The sequence below is a fragment of the Quercus lobata genome, chromosome 3 (assembly GCF_001633185.2).
Source record: "Quercus lobata isolate SW786 chromosome 3, ValleyOak3.0 Primary Assembly, whole genome shotgun sequence".
NCBI classification, from domain to species: domain Eukaryota; kingdom Viridiplantae; phylum Streptophyta; class Magnoliopsida; order Fagales; family Fagaceae; genus Quercus; species Quercus lobata.
This window is the reverse complement of record NC_044906.1, coordinates 37,438,229-37,460,373: the sequence shown is the minus strand read 5'-3', so window position 1 is coordinate 37,460,373 and position 22,145 is coordinate 37,438,229. Positions and strand designations below refer to the sequence as shown.

Here is a 22,145-nt window from a genome sequence, read left to right as displayed (position 1 = left end):
ATATAATGTAGTTTGTATATCATATATTACTACGTTTATACTAATAAAATAAATATACTTAAGTTTCAACATAATATATCCTAAAATATTAATAAATATTTAATTTGCATCCAAGTACAACAAGTTGTTACCAATGGTTTTTGTTAGGTTCTAAACATTTAGATTTCTAAATTTATATACGTTGGCAAACCGAGATCAAAATATGTCTAGATTAGGTGTTAAACATTGTTCATGATGGTTTAAGTCAAAATTCAAGAACATGCAAGCTGCAAAAAAAAGAGTTCAGTTTCTATGAAGCTCGAGCGATCAAAAATCCGACTTAACTGATCAAAAATCAAGCTTAACTGATCAAAAATTGTAGACAACAGATTTTAAATCAGACCCAAAGCCCACAAAAACGTTTAGGGTTTGAGTGAAATACTACTAGGTATAAAAGGAAAACCCAAACTATGTCTTACAAGTCCTTGGAAATCTTGTGAGTTACTCCTATGAAATTTGAGAGGTTTCTTTACATTCTAACTCAACAAGCATCTATCAGAATAAGAGATCTACAATCAAGAACTAGTGTAAACAAATTGCTGCATAAAGATCTATTACCAATGGTGATCTAAAACCTTTGAGTGAGATCTCAAAGTTACAAACGTGAGAGTTTGTGTTAAGCAAATTCAAGATAGAAGAGTCTGTGGAGTCGAGCTGCACGTAATCGTGTTAATAAATTCTACAAGGTAGCTTTAGATTTAGGGTTTAAACCTATTGTAAACTTTCATTCTATCGTAGTGGATTTGTTTACCTTGAGGATAGTTAGGTTGAATCTTTCCTAAATTTTTTACCTTGAAATAGTTGATTTCATTAGTTTTCTTGGGTCATTATATTACTGTCTTCTTTAATTTTTCGCACTAATAATATGTTTGCATGTGTTTAACTTAGATTTCATAATTAATATGAGTAACTACTTGGCTAATTAATTAGGTTAAACAAATATGATTTCTAAGGTTCTAAACAGAACAAACAGTTTTGATTTTGAATGACCAAATTGAAAACTTCAATATGCTTCAAAAAAGAGAAAAAAAAAAATAAAATAAAACTTCAATTAGGAAAATATCACTGTACCATTAAAAAAAATGGTTTAGTTTTCAGATGAAAAATCAAAATATTAGAAAACATTGAATAGTCAAACTTGTAATAGTACTAGGCAGATCATTAAAAAACAAAAACGAAAAACAAAAACAAACTCAAAACTTGACACTCCAATGTCCATTATCTAATTAAAAAGCTACCCAACATTCCCCATCTTCAAAATTATTTTTCAACTTTCTCTTCTATTACTTTAACTTTCTCTCTCTCTTATTCTTGTAATTTGTTTCTATTTCTTCGTCTCAACTCACAACTCCGAGTCTCATATATGCAAATCGATGAAATATAAAACATCAATGGATACACAAAATAAAGATCTGCGCAATCTCAAAACATTTGCCTTTTTGATCCTTATCTCTCTCTTGCAAACATGAAGGTATCAATGAGTATGGTGGCAATGCCACTATTTGTGAAACTGATTTGGTTTTTTAGATGGATAGTGACAGTGATTTATATGATCCACTTCGAGTCTTCGAGCATGGAGGCAGCACGTACATGATAAAAAATTAACACTACCGCCCAGTCATTTTGTTGCTTTAGAACTTTTTAGTCCACTTTTGAAGACCATTGCACTATTACTGTCACTTGGAATGGAGAAATAATTTATACTACATGCACAATTAGAAAACTTAATTCGTACAACTATACACTTCAACATGCGAAAGACTCATTTAGTCATTTTGTTGCTTTAGAACTTTGTTAGTTCACTTTTGAAACCATTGCATTATTATTGGCACTTGGAATGAAGAAACAATTTATACATATGCTACATGCATAGTATTAGAAAACTTAGATCGTACAACCATACACTTCAACATGTGAACACCCATAATCAATGCACATGCATAATGCTCTTGGACTACCAAACAAATTGTAATCCTCACTCCTCAGCGTGGGAAGTGCGTTGTTACAGCACGCCTTACATACAATAGTAATACTTTGTGGGCATGATTTGTATTATAGGTATCACCTATACATTCTTCCTTGGTTCTATATAATACCAGTCACTCAAGTATAGATACACAGAGGGAGAGAAATAGAAAGAGATACCAGATTCACATAGGATGAACGCTCGAGACTACGCCAAAAACCCCTACCTGCAGGTACTTTGGGACCCCTATTTGTGTATTTTTTTTTTTTTCATTTTGTTGGAACTTTTAGCCTTATTGGTGTTAGTGAAGATATTGATTTAGTAACCTAATTTTGCAGAGACAGTGCACAAATCTCCTAAAGGAAAAAGTTGATGAGGAGATTGTTGAGAAGTTTGACGTGAAAAGCCTTTCTTCTGCTTCAGACGCCATTTGCGTTGCGGACTTGGGATGTGCAGCTGGACCAAATACCTTCATAGCCATGAATAATGTAATAAAAGTTATGGAACAAAAATACCAAATACAATGCCCTGATTCTCAAATGCCTAGATTCCAAGTTTTCTTTAATGATCTCGCCTTGAACGATTTCAATATCCTCTTCACCTCTTTGCCACAAGATAGACAATATTTTGTAGCTGGAGTTCCAGGATCATTCTATGAGCAATTGTTCCCAGACTCTTCTATTCATTTTGTGCATACTTCTTATGCAATGCATTGGCTTTCTAAGTTGCCAAAGGAGCTACAAGCTTGGAACAAAGGGAGGATTCACTATACCAATGCCCCCCATGAAGTTGTTAATGCTTATTCTATTCAATTTGCCATGGACGTGGAAAACTTTTTAAAAGCTAGAGCTAAAGAACTTGTGGCCGCAGGGATGATGATTATAATCATGCCTGCATGTCAAAATGGGATGCCCTATTCTAGTCTCCCTGCCGGTGTCATGTTTGATGTTATGGCGTCCAGTCTCATGGAAATGGTGGAAGAGGTAAGTGATCAGCAAGCAATAACAATAAAAGGCACATTTGGTATTATTAGGTTAAATGGAACAAGATTCTTTTCTATTTCACTTGAAACGGAGATAGCTCATATATTGGTTAAGATTTTATTTCTTAGATCTAATAGCATACAAAGTGTAATCTTATTTAAAATTGTAAAAATACGTGTAGGATAAATGTTAGAAATTGGGCTGGTTTTGAACCAACTCAATAAACCATGGCCCATGGATCGTCCACATGGGTTATTTGATAAGTAAGTTTAAATTTAAACTAACTGATATTGATATGAGCTATCAATATTAGTAGGGGAGTAATTTAAACTTAACAGATGAGATCTTTTAAGGATCATATACATCTGATATTAAATAAATCTCTACTAGTATTTAAAATACTCATACATCAGTCAAATTAATAAGAGATACAGTGAGTGAACATACGTATAGTTTTTGAGTGCTTTCTCAAAATAAGCCATCTCTTTGGGACACCACAACTGTTCCCTAGAATTTGGAGCGTGGAAATTAGGAGAGACTCTAGTAGCCTCTCTTGTGACTTGGAGGTGTTCCCCAAAGGAGATCGTGAGGAGTTCGTAAAGCAAGCAAAGAACAAGATCAGACAATTTGGTGATCTGTTCCACCAAAGGTATGTGTCTATGTAACCTCTAGTAAAGTATATAACTATTCAACATCGGTATCAGAGCCATTTTATGCTGTTTTCACTCTTGAATAATACCATGATCTCTGATATAAGTAATCCTATATGCATGCTAAAATTAAAAGTTTAAGTAATTTTTAATTTTCAGATCTATAATTTTTAGAAGTATGTTATGGCATGTAGAGAGAAATAAAAAGCTGTAATTTTTTGAATGTTTATATGTAATCCAAAAAATTGTTGTGATGAATATAAAAGAAAATACGTTTTTCACTCATTTAAAATTGTCTTGTAGTAGTTTACCATGCGTGTACCACTGTGCTTAGTGCTTGACTGGTTATCCATATATTAAAGCGATGAGCCCCACATTGGTGACTTGGTTTATTAGTTACACACAAATTCTTATACTTGTTGTTTCCTTCAACAAGGAAACTGTGCAATCATCAATCAATTTGTCTATCGAGGGATCGGATAAATATTATATTGATACAGTTATCAACAAAGACCAGGAGAGTGAGTGGCACTTGACTGGTTTCTATGGAGAACCTGAGATAGCAAGAAGAAGTACGGCATGGGAAAAACTCCGGAATTTGAGTTCGAGAAGGGAGAGACCTTGGTTGTGTTGTGGTGATTTTAATGAAATTACCAGACAGGATGAGAAGTTGGGTGGTGTACCTCAACCCCATAATCAGATGCAATTGTTCAGAGATGTGATTGATGAATGTGGCTTTTCGGATTTGGGTTTTGAGGGCCCAAAATATACTTGGAGTAGGCATTTCGAAAATGGAAGTTCAATTTGGGAAAGATTAGATAGGTGCTTGGCTACAAGTAGCTGGTTTTTAAAATTCCCAGGTTCAAAGGTTTATCACTTGAGGTGTGATTCATCTAATCATATTCCTCTCCTTATTGTTTTATCGAGGTTGGATATTCCTAAGCAAAAAAAAATCTTTCGCTTTGAGGAGATGTGGTTGTTAGATAGGGGGTGTGAAGAAGTGGTCTTTTTAGCATGGAATAATGGTGATACTCTTGGGTTTGAAGGTGGTGTTTTGGAAAAAATTGATAAATGTGGGAAAGACTTGACTTGGTGGAATAAAAATGTGTTTGGTAATGTACGAAGAGAGTGGGAGCGTATGAAGAAGCTTCTAGTAGAAGCCGAATCTGTAGCCATGGTTAGTGGTAATAACTTTCGGGTTGGGCAGCTTAAAAAGGAGATTGAGGTGTTGTTGGATAGGGAGTCTACTATGTGGGCTCAACAGTCAAGATTATTATGGGCAAGGAATGGGGATAGGAATACTAAGTGTTTCCATAGCCGTGCAACAAGAAGATTTAGAAGAAATAAGGTGGAGGGAATTAGAGATGAGGAGGGCAATTGGCGGGATCAGCAACACGATATTGCTATAGTGCTGGTAGATTATTTCAAGGATCTATTTTCTTCATGTGAGGCGAATGGGTTACAGGATGTGGATGTGTTGTCATGTATTCCTACTATCATTGATGATGAGATGAATGGTATGCTAAGCCAAGAATTCAATGAGCAAGAAGTTGTTGCTGCTTTACAACAAATGGCTCCCCTCAAAGCTCCTAGACCGGATGGAATGCCACCACTTTTTTACCAGCATTTTTGGGGCACAGTTAGCCAAGATGTCATTTCTTCCATTTTGTCATGTTTGAATTTAGGTATCTTACCTACCCCTTTGAACCATACTTTTATAGCTCTCATTCCAAAAAGTCATAATCCCGAGTATGCTCACCAATTTCGCCCCAATAGCCTTTGCAATGTTCTTTACAAGATTTATTCCAAAGTCTTAGCAAACCGTTTGAAAAAATTAATCCCACACATTGTCACAGAACATCAATCGGCCTTCATAAAAGATAGATAAATTTCTAATAATATCCTTGTGGCTTTTAAGACCCTACATAGTTTACAAAATTATAAGTCTAGAACTCATGGTTTTATGGCAATTAAACTGGATATGAGTGAGGCTTATGATCGTGTAGATTGGAATTTTCTTGAACAACTCATGAGAAAATTGGGGTTTAATGAAAGGTGGATACATTTGATTATGGGGTGTGTGAAAACAGTTTCCTAGTAAATGGTGAACCATGTGGTTTGATACAACCTACCCATGGGATTAGACAGGGTGACCCACTTTCACCTTTCCTATTCTTGCTTTGTATGGAAGGTTTGAATGGGCTTATTAAGAAAGCGGAAAATAATGGTGATTTACATGGTTTTTCACTTTGTAGGAGAGGATCAAAACTAACCCATTTGCTATTCGCAGATGATAGTCTTCTCTTTTGTAGGGCAACTATGGAAGAATGTGGGAAGGTGTTGGAAATTCTGAATATGTATGAGATGGCCTCGGGGCAAAAGGTTAATAGGAGCAAGACATCCTTATTCTTTAGCAAAAGCACTCCAGCTGATTTGAAGCATGAGATTAAGGTGGCTTTGGGGGTTCCTGAAATTGTGCAATATGAGAAGTACTTAGGTCTCCTTTCCTTTGTGGGCAGAAGGAAAAAAGCGAGTTTTAACTACAATAAGGAGAGGGTGTGGAGGAAATTGCAAGGATGGGAAGGAAAATTGCTATCTCAAGCGGGGAGGGAAGTGTTGTTGAAGGCGGTTATTCAAGCTATTCCCACTTACACTATGGGATGTTTTAAATTACCCATTGGATTGTGCAATGAAATTGAAGTCTTAATCAAGAAATTTTGGTGGGGACAACAAGGTGACCAAAGAAAAGTTTATTGGCTGAAGTGGGAAGAAATGACAAAGTCTAAGATGGTGGGTGGAATGGGGTTTAGAGATCTAGCCATGTTCAATGATTCTTTGCTAGCAAAACAGGCTTGGCGACTTTTGCACAACAAAACCTCTCTTTTCTATAAGGTTTTCAAGGCCCTTTTTTTCCCCAATTCCACAATCATGGAAGCTTTGGATTCAAGAATCGGGTCTTATGCATGGAAGAGTATTTTGATAGTAAGGGATATTATCCAAAGGGGGTCAAGGTGGAGAGTTGGAAATGGAGAAAAAATAAACATATGGCAGCACCGGTGGTTACCAAGAAAACATCCACCACACCTACCCATATGCCCCATCAAGGACTTTGAACATTCCATGGTGAGCTGCCTAATTGATCCCAATACCAGACAGTGGCAGACAGATATGGTGGACGGCCTTTTTGTGGAGGAAGATGGTGAGATGATTAAGAAGATTCCACTAAGTCAATTGGCCACAGAGGATGTGCTATACTGGCCTTTCACGAGTAATGGTATCTATAGCTGTAAATCGGGCTATAGGTTCCTCAAAGAAGAAGCAGAGCAGTCAGAAACAATCCGAGTTCCTCCACTCAGAGATAAGCACCTATGGAAGGCAATTTGGTCTATGCACGTGGCTCAAAAGGTGAAGAATTTTGTTTGGCGGGCATGCCGTAATGCTTTGCCGACAAAGAAGGAGCTGGTGAAGAGAACCATTATTGCTGATCCAATCTGTGAACGATGCTGAGTTGCTGTTAAGGACCCATTGCATGCTTTGTGGTCTTGTTCAGAGGTTGACATCGTGTGGGCTGATCATACCTTGTGGGATTTTCGTTGTTCTATGGATTTTGACAACTTCAAACAGTTGGTGTTGTGGATGATTGAAGAAGGGAAGCAGCTGGAACTCTTTGCATACATGGCCTGGACAGTATGGAACCAACACAACCAAGTCAGAGTGAGAGTCCCTGCCATTGCGCCTCACCAAATTCTTGAGGTCTCACGAACCATGTTGAATGATTTCCATTCCAAGCTACTAGACTCCAAGACTCATTTACACCATCGCAATCAAGGTACGCAGAAACGTTGGGTGCCTCCTCCAGCGAATTTAGTTAAAATAAATTTCGACGATGCGGTTTTTTCAAAGGAAAATTATTCAGGACTTGGGACGGTGATCAGGGATGAGAAGGGGCTGTTTTTAGGCTCGTGTACGAAGCATTTGCCCCAGGCTTACAGTGCAGTGGAGGTCGAAGCAATGGCGGCAACAACAACTTTAGCTTTCGCAAATGATTTGGGTGTGACACAGGTTATTTTGGAGGGGGACTCACTGGCTGTTATAAAAGCTTTGAGGGAGGGAGAACAACTTTTATCCCCTACTGGTCTGTTACTTGAGGATGTGAGAATGTTGTTCCAAAGTTTTCAAAAATTGCTTTATTCTCATTCAAAAAGAGAAGGAATTCTGTAGCTCATAGTCTGGCTAGATATGCGAGTAGCATACTAGATTTTTTAGTGTGGATGGAGGATGTTCCACCACACATTCAGTCTCTTGTACAAGCTGATTTGGCTTCTTTACGTTAATAAAGTTCGTAGTATTCACTCTCCAAAAAAAAAAAAAAAGGAAACTGTGCAATGAAATAAGCCACATGTTGAGTGGCTATGTGGGTCTAATACTATTGTTTACAAATGCTATATGGATTTGTTTACAATAGTTTACAAATGATAACTTTGCAAGATGGATTTTGTAGTTATTGCTTATGTAGCAATAACTTATAAGTTATAACAATATTGAAAATTATATGAAAATCAAATGTTATAACATGCACAATGGGTTTTCTTATTATATTATAAACGTTCTTGTTTATTAGATCTCTTTTTTCTAGTATGACATATATTTAATACATGTAATTGTGATGGCAATTTTATTTTAACTAAAATGTTAAAATAAAATTGTGAAAATATGAGAAAATTGTGAAATTAGTTTTCTAATTTTCTGTATAATTATGCATGGAATTTATTTAATTTTTGAATTAATTTATGATGTCTTTTTAACATATTGTGATATGATTGAATTGATATTATATGAATGCATTGATGAATATGTGTCCAAAGGGTTTATGAGACTCTTTGACTCATCTCTATAGCCAGAGATTGTATTGGTAATTTATGCAACATGTATATTTTTATCTATTGTTATTATGGATGGATAAGACAAATTTTCAAATTATTGGGTAACATGGCATCCCCAATTTTTTTAATTACAAATAGAATCTTTGTAGTAGGGTACTTAAATATGTAATTTTTTGGGCCAATGTTTTTGGCAATTTATTTTTGGGCCATTGTTTTTGGCTATGTAATTTAATTTTGGAGGCCATGTAAGGGGATGTGTTTCACGGTTACCTATAAATTTCAAATTTTGTCTTAGCATGTTGTATGAAATTACCAATAGGGCTTATAGTGGAGCCCATGCACAATGTGTTGTGCACAAAGATGTATGGACACATGTTATATATATGATTTAATATGTGGATGGTGTGATGTTTTATTCTTCACAAAATTTTATTTAAAATCAATTAGATGTGCTATTCCAATTTACATAGTGAGAGATGATTATGAGCTTAGTGAAGTAGAAAGGAATATCATGGTCTAGTTGGATTTTTGGAAATAAAAATTAAAATTTATGTGCTAATATCAACTTGTGTAATGAATGTAGTGAACATGGCCACTAAGAATGTAGTTGATGATCTAACTAAGGGAGAGAAACTAGATGGAACCAACTATGATATGTGGCATAGAAAAATTCAATATCTGCTTAATGAACAAAAGGTCCTTGAAACCCTAACCAATGTGATGATGTGACCTGAAAATGGGAATACTACCCAACATCGCCGTGACTTAGAGGCCTATGAGTCTTGGGTTAAGAAAGATCATTGTGCACGCTTCACTATGCTAAGTAGTATGCACAATGATCTTATTGGGGAGTTTGAGGACTACCCAAATGCCCAAGAGATGTGGAACTAGCTTCAGATTGCCTATGGAGGGACTTTAGCAACTAGGTTGCATGCTCTTACTTTGAAGCTTGAGCAATATGTTGTGGATTCAAAGCATAGCATGGCTGAACATCTAAGGACAAATTCTGCATTGATCCGTGACCTAAAGGTTGCTGGCAATAATCTCTCTGATGAACAACAGGTCACAGCGGCGATACGTTCACTGCCTGAACCTACTTGGGGGCAAATGAAGCTTGTTTTGACACATAGTGAGAATATCAAGACTTTTACTGATATTTCTCGTCATCTCAAGCTTGAGGTAGAGTGCATGGGGTAGCACCAAAACACCCTCCTTATCGCCTAATCTGGGTAGCGGAAGGCATTCAGACCTAAACGCAAAGGACAAGGGAGGAATGCCAAAGGAGCTGGTAACCTTGAACCTAAAGAATGCAAGATAACAAAGCGCCAAAAGGGAAAGCATGCTAAGAAGGACAACGCAAAGATCAAGTGCTACAACTGTGGTAAGAAGGGTCACTTAGCTTGTGAGTGCATTAAGCCAAAGAAGGTATCCATTCTTAACTACTCTACTATTACTTATGTTTGTACACATGTTTTTGTTGCTCATACTATTCCTGGTCGGATTGTAGATTTAGGAGCAACCAAACATATAGCTAGAGATAGAGTTGGGTGTGTGGATTACAAAAAGATACCAACAGGCACACAGTGCGTTATTTTGGGTAATGAAGCTTAAGAAGAAGTCATAGGAGTTGGAACCTACCAGCTCAAATTGTGTCTAGGATGTACGTTACTTCTTTATGATGTGCTTCATGCACGTGGTGTCCAATGTAATCTATTTTCAGTACTTACTATGCTTAGAATTGGATTTAGTTCCCATTTCGATGGTCTTCAGTTGGATTTTTATTTAAATAAAACCTTGTATGGACATGGTTATTTATCTAATGATTTCTTTATGTTGGATTTAGATCATTCCTCTTTTTCTTTTATTGCTCATAATGATGATGTTTCTGATTTTGTAATGTGGCATGCTAGACTTGGACTCATAGGAAAAGAGAGATTGGCTGGACTAGCTAGAGAAGGCCTATTAAGGTCTATTACTAATGTAAGCCTACCTATGTGTGAATCTTGTCTAGCTGGAAAGGCCTGTAGGAAGCCTTTTGGTAAGGCTCCAAGGGTAACTCATCCTTTGGAATTAGTCCATTTAGACATATGTGGACCTATGAATGTTAAGGCACGCCATGGCGCCTCTTATTTTCTCACATTTATAGATGACTATTCACATTTCAGTTATGTCTACCTGATCTACCATCACTTTGAAGCATTAGATTGCTTTAAGCGCTTTGTGGCAGAGGTTAAGAATCAAAAAGAAAGAAACCTAAAGGTTTTTCAAACTGATAGGGGTTGGGAATATTTGTCTAAACAGTTTCAGGAACTATGTGAGGAAAAAGGGATATGCAGGCAATTGACGATTCCTAGTACTCCACAACAAAATGGTGTTGCAGAGAGAAGGAATCGTACTTTATTAGAGATGGTTAGATCAATAATGGTGCAAGCTAACCTTCCAATTTCATTTTAGGGAGATGCATTGTTGACTGTTGCCTACATCCTTAATCGTGTGCCTTCTAAGTTAGTTCCCACAAAACCATATGAGTTATGGACTGGTGCAAAACCCAATTTGGAGAACTTGCGGCCTTGGGGTTGTGCAGGTTTTGTTCACAGTACTTCCCATAAGTATGGGAAATTGGGCCCTAGAGCAAGTAAGAAAATCTTTATAAGATATTCAGAAAGCTCAAAGGGGTATGTAATGTATGGTGAACATTCTAATTGTGGAATGACTGAGATAGAGTCTTGTGATGTCAACTTCATTGAAGATGATTTTCCACGCATTAGTGAAGTAAAACAAGATCTTCAGCTTTATGAGCTGCAAGAAATCACAACTTCATCTTGAAATCGCCAAAGATAGTGGGAGTGATTTGGCTTCTAGTGGGAGTAAACCGTTAGATAGTGACACACAAGGATCCAAGGTACGTAGAAGTGAACATGGAACTATTCCCCGTCGTCATTTTGAGATTAAGGGGGAATCTTTTATATGTGATTCACTGAACCTTGATGCGCCTGTTTCCTATGAGGAAGCATTAGCTTCACCTGCTTCACATAAGTGGATAGTTGCTATGAGGGATGAGATGGATTCTATGGCAAAGAATCAAGTTTGGGAGTTGGTTGACCTTCCGCCTGGGCGCAAGACCATTGGAAACAAGTGGGTTTTAAAAATAAAGCGCAAGGCAAATGGATCAATTGACAAAAGTAGGGTTCGTCTCGTGGCAAAAGGCTACACCCAAAGAGAAGGGATATACTATGAAGAGACTTTCTCCCCAGTAGTGATATCTGTCTCTATTCGCCTTATTCTAGCTATTGTTGCACATTTGGATTTGGAATTCTTCCAAATGGATGTAGAGACTGCATTTCTCAATGGAGAAATAAATGAGGACATCTATATGGATCAACCTATTGGCTTTGAGGTCTAGGAATAAGGGCGCAAAGTGTGCCACCTTAAGCGTTCCATTTATGGCCTAAAGCAAGCGTCTAGACAATAGTATTTCAAATTTCATAAGGCTATTATTTTGATTGGTTTCAAAATGATGAAAGAAGACCATTGTGTGTATGTCAAACGATCAGGAAAGAGTTTACTTATCTTGTCTTTGTATGTGGACAACATTTTGTTGGCTGGAAATGATATGGAGATGATTGTCACCACCAAAAGGTGTTTGTCCTCTATTTTTGAAATGAAGGACATGGGAGAGGCTAATTATGTGCTTGGAGTTAAGATTTTCAAGGATTGCTTAAAGAAGCTTCTTGGTTTGTCTCAAGAAACTTATATAAAGATGATCTTAGAGCTATACCGCATGCATAATTCCAAACCCATAGACACTCCAATTGAGTTAGGACATACATTAAGCCTTGAAGATTGCCCTAAATTAGAAAAGGAAAAGAGAGAAATGGCAAGAGTTCCCTACACAAGTGCAGTTGGAAGTCTGATGTATGCTATGTTGTGTACTCAACCAAACATCTGTTTTGCAATTGGTATGGTTAGTCATTATCAAAGTAATCCAAGATCTGTTCATTGGCAAGCAATTAAGAGGATTTTTCAATACCTTCGTGGGACATCGGATCTCATTCTTTGCTATTAGGGTGAAGATTTGATATTGAGAGGTTATTTTGATGCTGACTAGGCCAGTGATAGAGATAAGTGCAAGTCCACTACAGGTTATGCATTTCTACCTAGTGGTGCAGCTATCTATTGGTGCAGTAAGAAACAGTCTTGCATTTCTTTATCCACAATGGAGTCTGAGTATGTTGTTTGTTCAGAAACAGCACAAGAAGCTGTTTGGTTAAAGAGATTTTTCCAAAACCTAAGGGTGACATCTCTTGCAGATAAAGCTGTAAAGATTTATTGTGATAGTATGACAGCCTTGGCTCATGCTAAAGTTCCTAAGTATCATAGCAAAAGCAAACATATACAGACTCGTTATAACTACATTCGTCTTGCTATTACACAAGGAGAGGTGATCCTCCAACATATCTCCACTAGCAGGATGGTGGCTGATCCACTTACTAAAGCCATTGCTAGAGATGCCTTTTAGGCTCATGTTAAGAGTTTGGGACTTTGTAGGATTTGATATGTTTTTGGATACCTTATGGACATTTATGTTTATTCATACTTTATGCAATAATGATGTTATTCATTTTGATTCATCTTGTGATGTAATTGATATTACATATTGAGCACACATTATTTGAGAATATGTCACCAGGCTTAGATCTGTCTACTCACATAGACGATCACCCTAGCGCTTAAGTAGCGAGCATGATGAGACATAGTGATCACTTTGTTTTTCTGTAAATCAAGTAAGTGATCATCTTGACACTTAGAGAGGCATGCAAGATAATATAATGAATGTCACCTTAGCTAGGCTAAGATGAGACTTATGGGAGTTGCACTTGAAGTGTATCCACAACTTCATGAAGCCTAAATAAAGCCAAATGTGAGATCTTGGATAGGAACTTGATGTGTAGCTATGCTAAGAAACTTAGGTCGGTTGCCTTTGTGGCAATTGGACTAAGATTTGTAAGGTGTTTGAGTGTGACAAGCCCAGTTGAGTGGGAGCTCCACCGTAGCATACAAATTATATTGTATGTGCTATAGCCAACATATTAAGGGAGTGATTGGATAGATCCCTACTCCGTCACTATGTGAGCCCTAGTCTACCATTATATGGTCCATTCTGTGCCCTTTTTTCGACCTAGAACTATGTCATGAAGTGAATGTTTGAGGTCGCTACCTTAGCATGTCATCTCAAGGCCATGATATATACGGTCTCGCGAAGCATGTCTAGGAAAGTGATCAAGTGTGAATGAATTGACATGAGTGTCTAGGGAAAATTATTTAGAACACACCATTTATTTTATGGCTCATAGCTCGGGCGATTATGAGGATTTTCATTTTCAACATAATCATGAGCATATTATATGGTACAGGATCAAGTGTTGCTTTAAGTTTTGAGCTCGTGAGGGATTAAAGAAACTTGATTGGGTGTGATCAAATAATCTAGGGCATAGACAAGATAATATGAGTGATGTACTATGTTAGTTTAGATAGTGACTTAATATAGTACTCCTACCTTACACCTTCTCGTCAGGTCACACACTCCATTTTTCTGTATAAAGAGAGCATTGGACAAGAGATTGAGAGGAGCCAGTTCTGACTGTAGTACCCAGTGTGGACGAGTGGGAGATGTTAGAAATTGGGCTAGTTTTGACCCAACCCATAAACCATGGCCCATGGATCTCCACATTGGTTATCTAATAAGTAAATTTAAATTTAAACTTAACAGATGAGATCTTTTAGGGATCACATATATCTGATAGTAAGTGAATCTCTACTAGTATTTAAAATACTCCTACATCAATCAAATTAATAAGAGATACAATGAGTGAACATACGTATAGTTTTTTAGTGCTCTCTCAAAATAAGCCATCTCTCTGGGACACCATCTACTGTTCCCTAGAAGTTGGAGTGTGGAAATTAGGAGAGACTCTAGTAGCCTCTCCTGTGACTTGGAGATTTTCCACAAAGGAGATCGTGAGGAGTTCATAAAGTAAGCAAAGAACAAGATTTGGTAATTTGATAATCTGTTCCACCAAAGGTATGTGTCTATATGACCTCTAGTAAAGTATATAACTATTCAACAGATTATATACGCCTTGCATAGAGGCCTGCTACTAACAAATTGATAAATGAGATCATCCAAACTAGTAATAATATGATCATACCCTATCCGTAGGGAAAGGATGCCTAAAGGGTTCTCTTAAAAATCAATGCAATTTAGGAGGACACGATGAAAGGACGTCAATATCAAATCCTGGATTTTTTTTTTCATTTAGAGCAAGTATGTCTCTTTGCATAGCTTGGTATTCAAAATAGAATAAGCTCACTCTATCCTAATACAATAACTACATTTCATAAATATAAGAACACATTATATTGGTGGGGCAAAGAATAGTGACAATCTTTAACCATTTTAGGGATTGATTAGCGAAACTCAAGTGGACTCCTTGAACTACCCTTGGTATGCTGCTTCCTCTAAGGAGATGGTAGAGCTGATAGAAGGAAATGGGAGTTTTAGCATTGAGAGAATGGAACTAACAGTTGCATCAACATTCATTAGAGGCCGAATCAACATAAAAGAATGGACAACACACTCAAAAGTCACAATGGAGGGACATCTCTTGGAACACCTTGAAATTGAGGTTATTGATGAAATGTTTAATCGTGTAATTATCAAACTTTTAAAGTGTTACAAGCATCTAGAATCAACACTTAAGAATGCACTTCAACTACTTCTTGTTCTAAAGTGTAAGTAATGTAATTCAAAGTCAAATTTAGATTTCTAGCCCAAAATAATATATAGTAAGGGTTTGTTTGGATAGAACTTATTTTGCTGAAACCAAAAACTGAAAACTGAAAACTGAAAACACTGTAGCAAAATAATTTTTAAATGTGTAAATAGTGCCGTGAGACCCATTTTTAATGAAAAAATTGATAAAAAAATGAAATTTGTGAGTCCGTGAACAGTAGACGGATGCACTGTTCACGGAAGACTGGTCAAAAATTGCGGCTACTGTTCATGTACAGTACATGAACAGTAGCCGCTTGTTGGGGGAAAATGAGTGCAAAAAAAAAAAAAAAAAAAAAAAAAAAAAAAAAGGGAAAACGCAGAAACTAAACGCAGCAAACGCAACGTCGTATCCAAACTTAGCCTAAATCTCCATTCTTCCTAATTAATGTTGAAATTGCACACTAGCTCAAGGTCCTACAATGGTGGAATGAGAATCACATAGAGAAGAGAGAAAGTAGGAGATGAGATATTGTGAATGATTGTATTGTATTGATAAATATCAGGCTCTGCCCTTTATATAGTGAGAGTAGAGTAGCAAGAAACCAAAACATCAATCTAACCTGATAATTTTTAGACCCCTTAAACAATTGATTAAACCTAGGTAATTAGCCAAGTTGTTACTTAGTCCAATTAAACAAGTCTAGGTTATCACAATATAAAAGATCAAATCATGCAAAGTAGCGGAAAATAAATAAGACAATGATATGATCACCCAGGAAACCAAACCGGTAAAAACCTATGGAGGATTTGACCTAGCTATCCTCAAGGTAAACTTGAATCCACTATCTTGAAAGAATCGAAGTTCATACAATAAGACTTACAAGCCCCCACGCTCGACTTCTTATTGCTACCAATCAGTAGAACTTACTGACACGACCACATGCAAGCTCCGAATCCACGGACTTCTTCTTTCTTGGATTCACCACCAACTACAAGCACACCCGCTTGTGTTTTCTTTAAACTTCAATGGCAACAACTGAATTGATCATCAAGGCGTACATAAATCTTCTCCTTGAAAACCCTAAGTTTGTGTAAAGAAAAGCTCCTCTAGATCTCACAAGAGATTTACACAAACTGCAAATATGAGCAACACTAAAACGTGGCTAGGGTTTGCCTTTTATACTTAGGACAAATAAGAAACTCTAAAAACGTTTTAAAACAACTAGGGCTGAGTTGGACAAATCTGCAGAAAAGCATTCTGTCCGAGCTTCGATCGGTTGAGCCTGTCGTTCGACCAATCGAGCCAGGTCGAAAGGCACAATGCATCCTGCTTTAACTCGATTCCAACTTTACATTGACACACAACTTTGAGCTAGCTTTAAACACTTCTAAACACATTGTTTTGATCATGGTTTGCCAACAATACACATTAGAGTTCTAAATACATAAAATCTTAAACTTTAGAACCTAACAAACTCGCCCTTTGGCAATTCGTGACAAAACACAACTTAGAAGCTCAAAGCTTACAAAACAAAAAACCCTTTACAAAATAATGCTCATAAACCAAATTCAATCCTAACTACTATCCATCAGTTACAAGTGTAGACAGCAGCTCAATTGAATCAACCTGTATATTTCTTGAAACACTAAACAAAATGCATAACCGCATGTGTGGAAACAATACAAGTAAACAAAATAAATTCTTGATTTCAAACAACACACAAATAAAGACATATATCAATGAATAACTCATAAATAAAAATCAGCAAGTAGTTTGAAACAAGAAACAAATAAAGTACCAAAACAAATAAAGTACCAACAAAACATAAAAACTCCCCTTAACAAGAATATCCCATCAAAAAACAAGGTAAGAGCTAAAAATACAAAAGTACAAAGTGAAGCACCTAGATACAATCTAAAACTACACAAGCTCCAACCAAAAACAAATAAACTCCCCCTGAAAACAAAAACCCTACAAAGTACTCCCCCTTTTTGTGACAGAATGCCAAAGGGCAAACAAGCTATCCATCATCAAAAGGGAGGTGGTCTAAACTGCGCCAACTCCGCATGCAATGCACGGATCTTATCAAGCACGTCCACCAAAATCTGTGCTTCAGCCGCCTGAACGGTCAAGACATGATCCAACGTGCGACGGATGTTTGAATCATCCGAAGCAGTTGGTGGAGGAACATCAGTATCAGCAGCAACACCTGAAGTCTTAGCAGCAGCAGTACCTGTAGAAGAGGGAGGAGGAGGAACACCACTAGATGACGTACCTCTAGGACGAGAAGGAGCAATTCTCAACTGAGCAGCCCTCTAACGAAGAAAGGTGACACCTATGGGAGCAATCACATGAACAAGCGCACCAGATGGAAAACCATCTAAACCTAAGTAGAGCAAAATCCTATGAATGAAAATAGGATGAATCAGTGCATGTCCTATGACAGAACTCCTATGAACCTCGTTCAAAGAACGAAGAAACAAGTGAGGAAAACTGATAGAGGCTTCAGAAACAAAGGCATACAAAAACACACATCGCTCTAAAGGGATGGTGTGAAAGTGAGAGATAGGCCACAGGGAATGACACGCAATCCGAAAGAAGAGATAGGCCGTCTCGGTAAGCTCAGCGGACGTGATCCGAGGATCAGAACCCCACTAGATAGATGACCCAGTGATGTAAGACATGACAACGTCTAATGAGGGTGATTCATCATAGGGATAGTCAGCATCCCGAACAACCGGCACCCCAAGAGTATCAGCCACTACCCGAGAGGTAATGGTGAACTCTACACCTCGTATCCAACTCCTAACTAGGGTGTTGGAATCATAGATGTGGCAAGAGAGGTTCGAGTAGAACTCTCTAATCAGGACGGTCGGGGGTGGATGACCTATCTCTAAGAGAGGAAACCAACTTCTAGACTCAAAATTGGCCCTAATGTCAAGATCAAGCGCATCTAACACAACAGCTCGCTCAGACCATATCTTACGCTTACAGTTCAAAGTGTCATAGGCTTCTCTACACTTATCATTCTTAAACAGCACAACCCTAGTGGGAGACCCAGAGGAAGTGGAAGTGGTCCTATGGGCTCTAGTTTTCCTAGGCATGGTGCTAAGATAAGGACCAAAACATAGAGCGAAAGAATAAAAACACAAAACCAAAACCAAGGGCAGACTGCAAGTTAGCACAAAAATAGAATATAGAATAAAAATCTTTATGATGCATGAACAAGTTTAAATGTCATGATGCATGTTCTAATGCAGTGAATTAAGTCCAAAAGGTTCAAATTACAAAATTGGCTTGAACATTAAGAGTTTTAACACAAAAACCCCAATATTTGGAAAACCACATGATCAATTTGAAAAATATTGACGAATTGATCATTACACATGATATAATAACAAAAATAATGACCAAATACATCAATTTGATAAGCCAATTTGACAAAAACCCCAATTCGGATCAAATTCAAAACCCTAGAATTTTCAATTTTTCAAAAACCACAAAATTGATCAAATTAAACTATAGGGAACATCATTATAGCATCATAGCAAAAAACCCCATTGATCAATTTCACAAGAATAGGTTCGAATCGTCAAAAACGCCAATATGTTGAAAGTGTCGAAAATACCCATGATAATGCATGAAAAATGCATAAAATCAAGAATAAACTTGAAAAAGAAGGGCAAAAGGGACTTACCGGCCTCCAAGGACAAAAACCTTGCAAAAATCTTGAAGGAAAACGAAAAAAAATGGATGGTGGAGCCTAGAGCCAACACGGAGAGAGAGAAAAGAAAAGAACTATTTGAAAAGTAACTTTGAAAAAGTCCAAATCTGTCTTTTAAAAAACCTGATTCACGAGTTTCGATCGGTCGAAAATCAGCCTCGATCGATCGAAACAGACAGAGACTCCCTCTCTCAAATTTTAAAAAATTTCGATCGGTCAAAAAACAGATTGGACAGATCGAATTAGGCAGAGGCTCACCATATTTTTGAGGAAAAATACAATTTTTGAAAAACAAGATGATTTAACTCAAAGCATTGAAATTTAAGAACAAAAAATGCATGAGTATGAGATGATATGATTTTCAAATCAAGGATATTAAGCCCAAAATTCCCAAAAACAAAATTTCTTGCATTCTCCACAAATTTTCAAGCAACAAATTAAGTTTGCACATAATTCAAAGTATTTGCAATAACTTGGTTGGTCAGACCATAAACACACACAATAACATGTACAATGTTTAGGCAAGAGTAACTCGTGTAGTGTGTGCAACTAGCAAAAACTTGAGATACATGTGAGGTGATATGTGAATAGCAATCAATCACAAAGTCTACAAAATTCATCACAAAGAATTTAAAAGAGACTATCACCTAAAGAGTTACATCATATAACTCCCACATCTCCTAGATCATAAGCTTGCAATCATGTAAATTTCTTGTATTTATGCCTCATAATATACATTCCAATTTTAAGTTATGTGAGTTTGGCATCAAGCCTAATAGTACACACCAATTTTGATTTTAAGAATTAAGCAATTTAACCTGAGACTTCACCTTATGTTCTTTTTGTACATGTGCTATACTTTCTCGAGCACAAAATCTTATGATATGCACTAAGGTATTCATGATTGGCTAGTGAACAGTGGTGAGATGGTTATTTATGCCTTTCTCTAAAAGTTCAAGTCCAACATTTAAAAACATGTGACTTCAAGATTAAGACATAGTAATAAAAACCCGTAAACATTTTTCTCACACAACATGCACTACAAATCTTCAACTAGTAGAGTGCAATAAATAAGCTCATCAAAGCTAAACAAGGTACAAAAGACATGTTATGTGAAAATAAATTGACCAACTTTGTTTTCAAAAACCAAGAAGAATAGTGCAAAACAAAATGTGCTTCCTTTTTCTTCCTTTTTTTTTATTTTTTTTATTTTTTTATTTTAATAAAAATAAAAAACACCTAGAATGAAGTGCATGAATGTTATGTTATGCAAATCCTAGAAACAAAAAAAAAAAAACAAAAAAAAAAAAAACAAAACAAAACCAAAGAACAATGGTCACAAAGGGTAGAGTAAATAAAGCACAAGGACCATGTCAGAAAGACTCAGTTAGGTCGAGTCTTTTGCATCCAAAACCTTTTAGATGCACCACAAGCACTGGAGTTCTTATTCTCTTGAGAATGATTACCAACTCCAGGATTGGAATAAAGGTTTAAAGCCTTTACCAAATCACCAATAAGTACCATAGGATTAAGTGCTTGAGGCACAAGTACTTTTGGTTTGTTTGCTCTCTTAGCAACTTGCAGTTTGTAGCAATTTGAACGGATGTGTCTAGACTTTCCACAAAAGTGACAAACCCATGCAGGTTTATCATGTGTCTTGTCCTTAGATAGGGTTGGCTTCTTAAACTTAGATTCTTTCAGATCAACCCTAATCTTCCTAGATGATGAACCTTCTAAGGGTTTAGCAACCTCACTCACAGAGGGTTTGACAGTTTCATTCACTATCTCACTCACTAAAGGTTCAGAAGAAGAAGATGAAGGAACAAACTTAATGGAATGGGGAGTGGACACAGAGATGCTATCAACATAACCTAATCCAGTTTTGTCAGAAGACGACTTTTGAACACTCAACATTTGATCAAGTTTAGAACTAGTAGATCTAGCAACAGATAAATCAAGTTCCAAAGATTTAACTTTATCAAGCAAAAGCATGTTTTCAGTTTTCACATTGTTCAAAAGATCATTAGCATCAAACAATTTAACAAGCAAATTTTTTCTTTTCAAGCTCAAGAGATTCAATTTTCTTCAGGCTAAGTTCAACATTCATAGCATCCTTTGAAGCAACTTTGCAAAGTTTTTTATAGGCCTCTTGAAGATCTGCATCTTCAGAGAGTTCCCCATCAGAAGGTTTCTCTTCAACAGATATGCTCTCATCGACTACAGCAGTAGCAGTGAAAGTAATGAAGTTATTCTCATCACAATCAAACTCATGATCAGAAACTTCACCATCACTAAGGGTTACAGCCATAGTCTTACCCTTAGACTTCAAATAGGTTGGACATTCAGATTTCATGTGTCCATACCCTTGACATTCAAAACACTGAGAGCCCAAGGAATTATTGGAAGATTGACCTACTCTTTCTCTAGGCTTATCATTATTGTTAACCTTAGTGGGATTATGCTTCCTAAAATTTCTGGGTTCAACAGTGTATGTGCCTCTTACCTTTCTATTGCTATTCCTGAGAAAGTTTCTAAAGTTCTTGGCAAGATAGGCAATCTCTGTAGCAGAGAGCTCATCATCAAATCCACCACCTTCAACATCATCAACTGACTTAAGAGTCATTGATTTGGATTTGGTAGTTTTGGGTAGATCCAACTCATAGGATTGAAGAGATCCTACAAATTCATCAACAGGGATGGAGTCCACATCCTTACTTTCAGTAATGGCAATCACCTTGGGTCTAAAGTCTTCAGTCAAAGATCTAAGAATCTTCCTAACAATTTTAGGTTGATTATAGATTTCACCCAAGTTAAAAGCAGAATTAACAATATCATTCAATTTAGCATAGAATTCATCAAAAGATTCATCATCAGACATCTTAATGCTTTCAATTTTAGAAGTCAATTGCTGCAATTTGTTTATTTTGACAGCCTTTGTGCCTTCATGCACAGTCTAGAGGATATTCCAAGCAATATGAGTGATCTCAACATTCGAGATTCTCTTAAATTCCTCCATAGAAACAGCATTAAAAATCACATTCATAGCCTTACTATTAAACGAAGCTGCTTCTTTTTGAGAAGTTTCCCACTCACTAACAGGAGTAGTGGGCTTCTCCCATCCGTA

General features: G+C 36.8%; 1 protein-coding gene across 1 annotated transcript; it reads left to right on the top strand.

Annotated features, from left to right (window-relative positions):
• Window positions 1-2,198: 2,198 nt before the first annotated feature.
• LOC115980843 (loganic acid O-methyltransferase-like) lies at window positions 2,199-15,321 on the top strand. The gene is made up of 3 exons (XM_031103053.1): window positions 2,199-2,237; window positions 2,344-2,988; window positions 14,983-15,321. Exons 1-3 carry the CDS (start codon window positions 2,199-2,201, stop codon window positions 15,319-15,321), a joined length of 1,023 nt encoding a protein of 340 aa, XP_030958913.1.
• The last annotated feature ends 6,824 nt before the right edge of the window (window positions 15,322-22,145 follow it).

Bases quoted from the DNA above. Each gene is read 5' to 3' on its own strand.
- LOC115980843 (XM_031103053.1), top strand. From the start codon at position 2,199: ATGAACGCTCGAGACTACGCCAAAAACCCCTACCTGCAG. The intron at 2,238-2,343 runs GTACTTTGGGAC...CTAATTTTGCAG, and splicing joins CCAAAAACCCCTACCTGCAG to AGACAGTGCACAAATCTCCT. The intron at 2,989-14,982 runs GTAAGTGATCAG...TAACCATTTTAG, and splicing joins TCATGGAAATGGTGGAAGAG to GGATTGATTAGCGAAACTCA.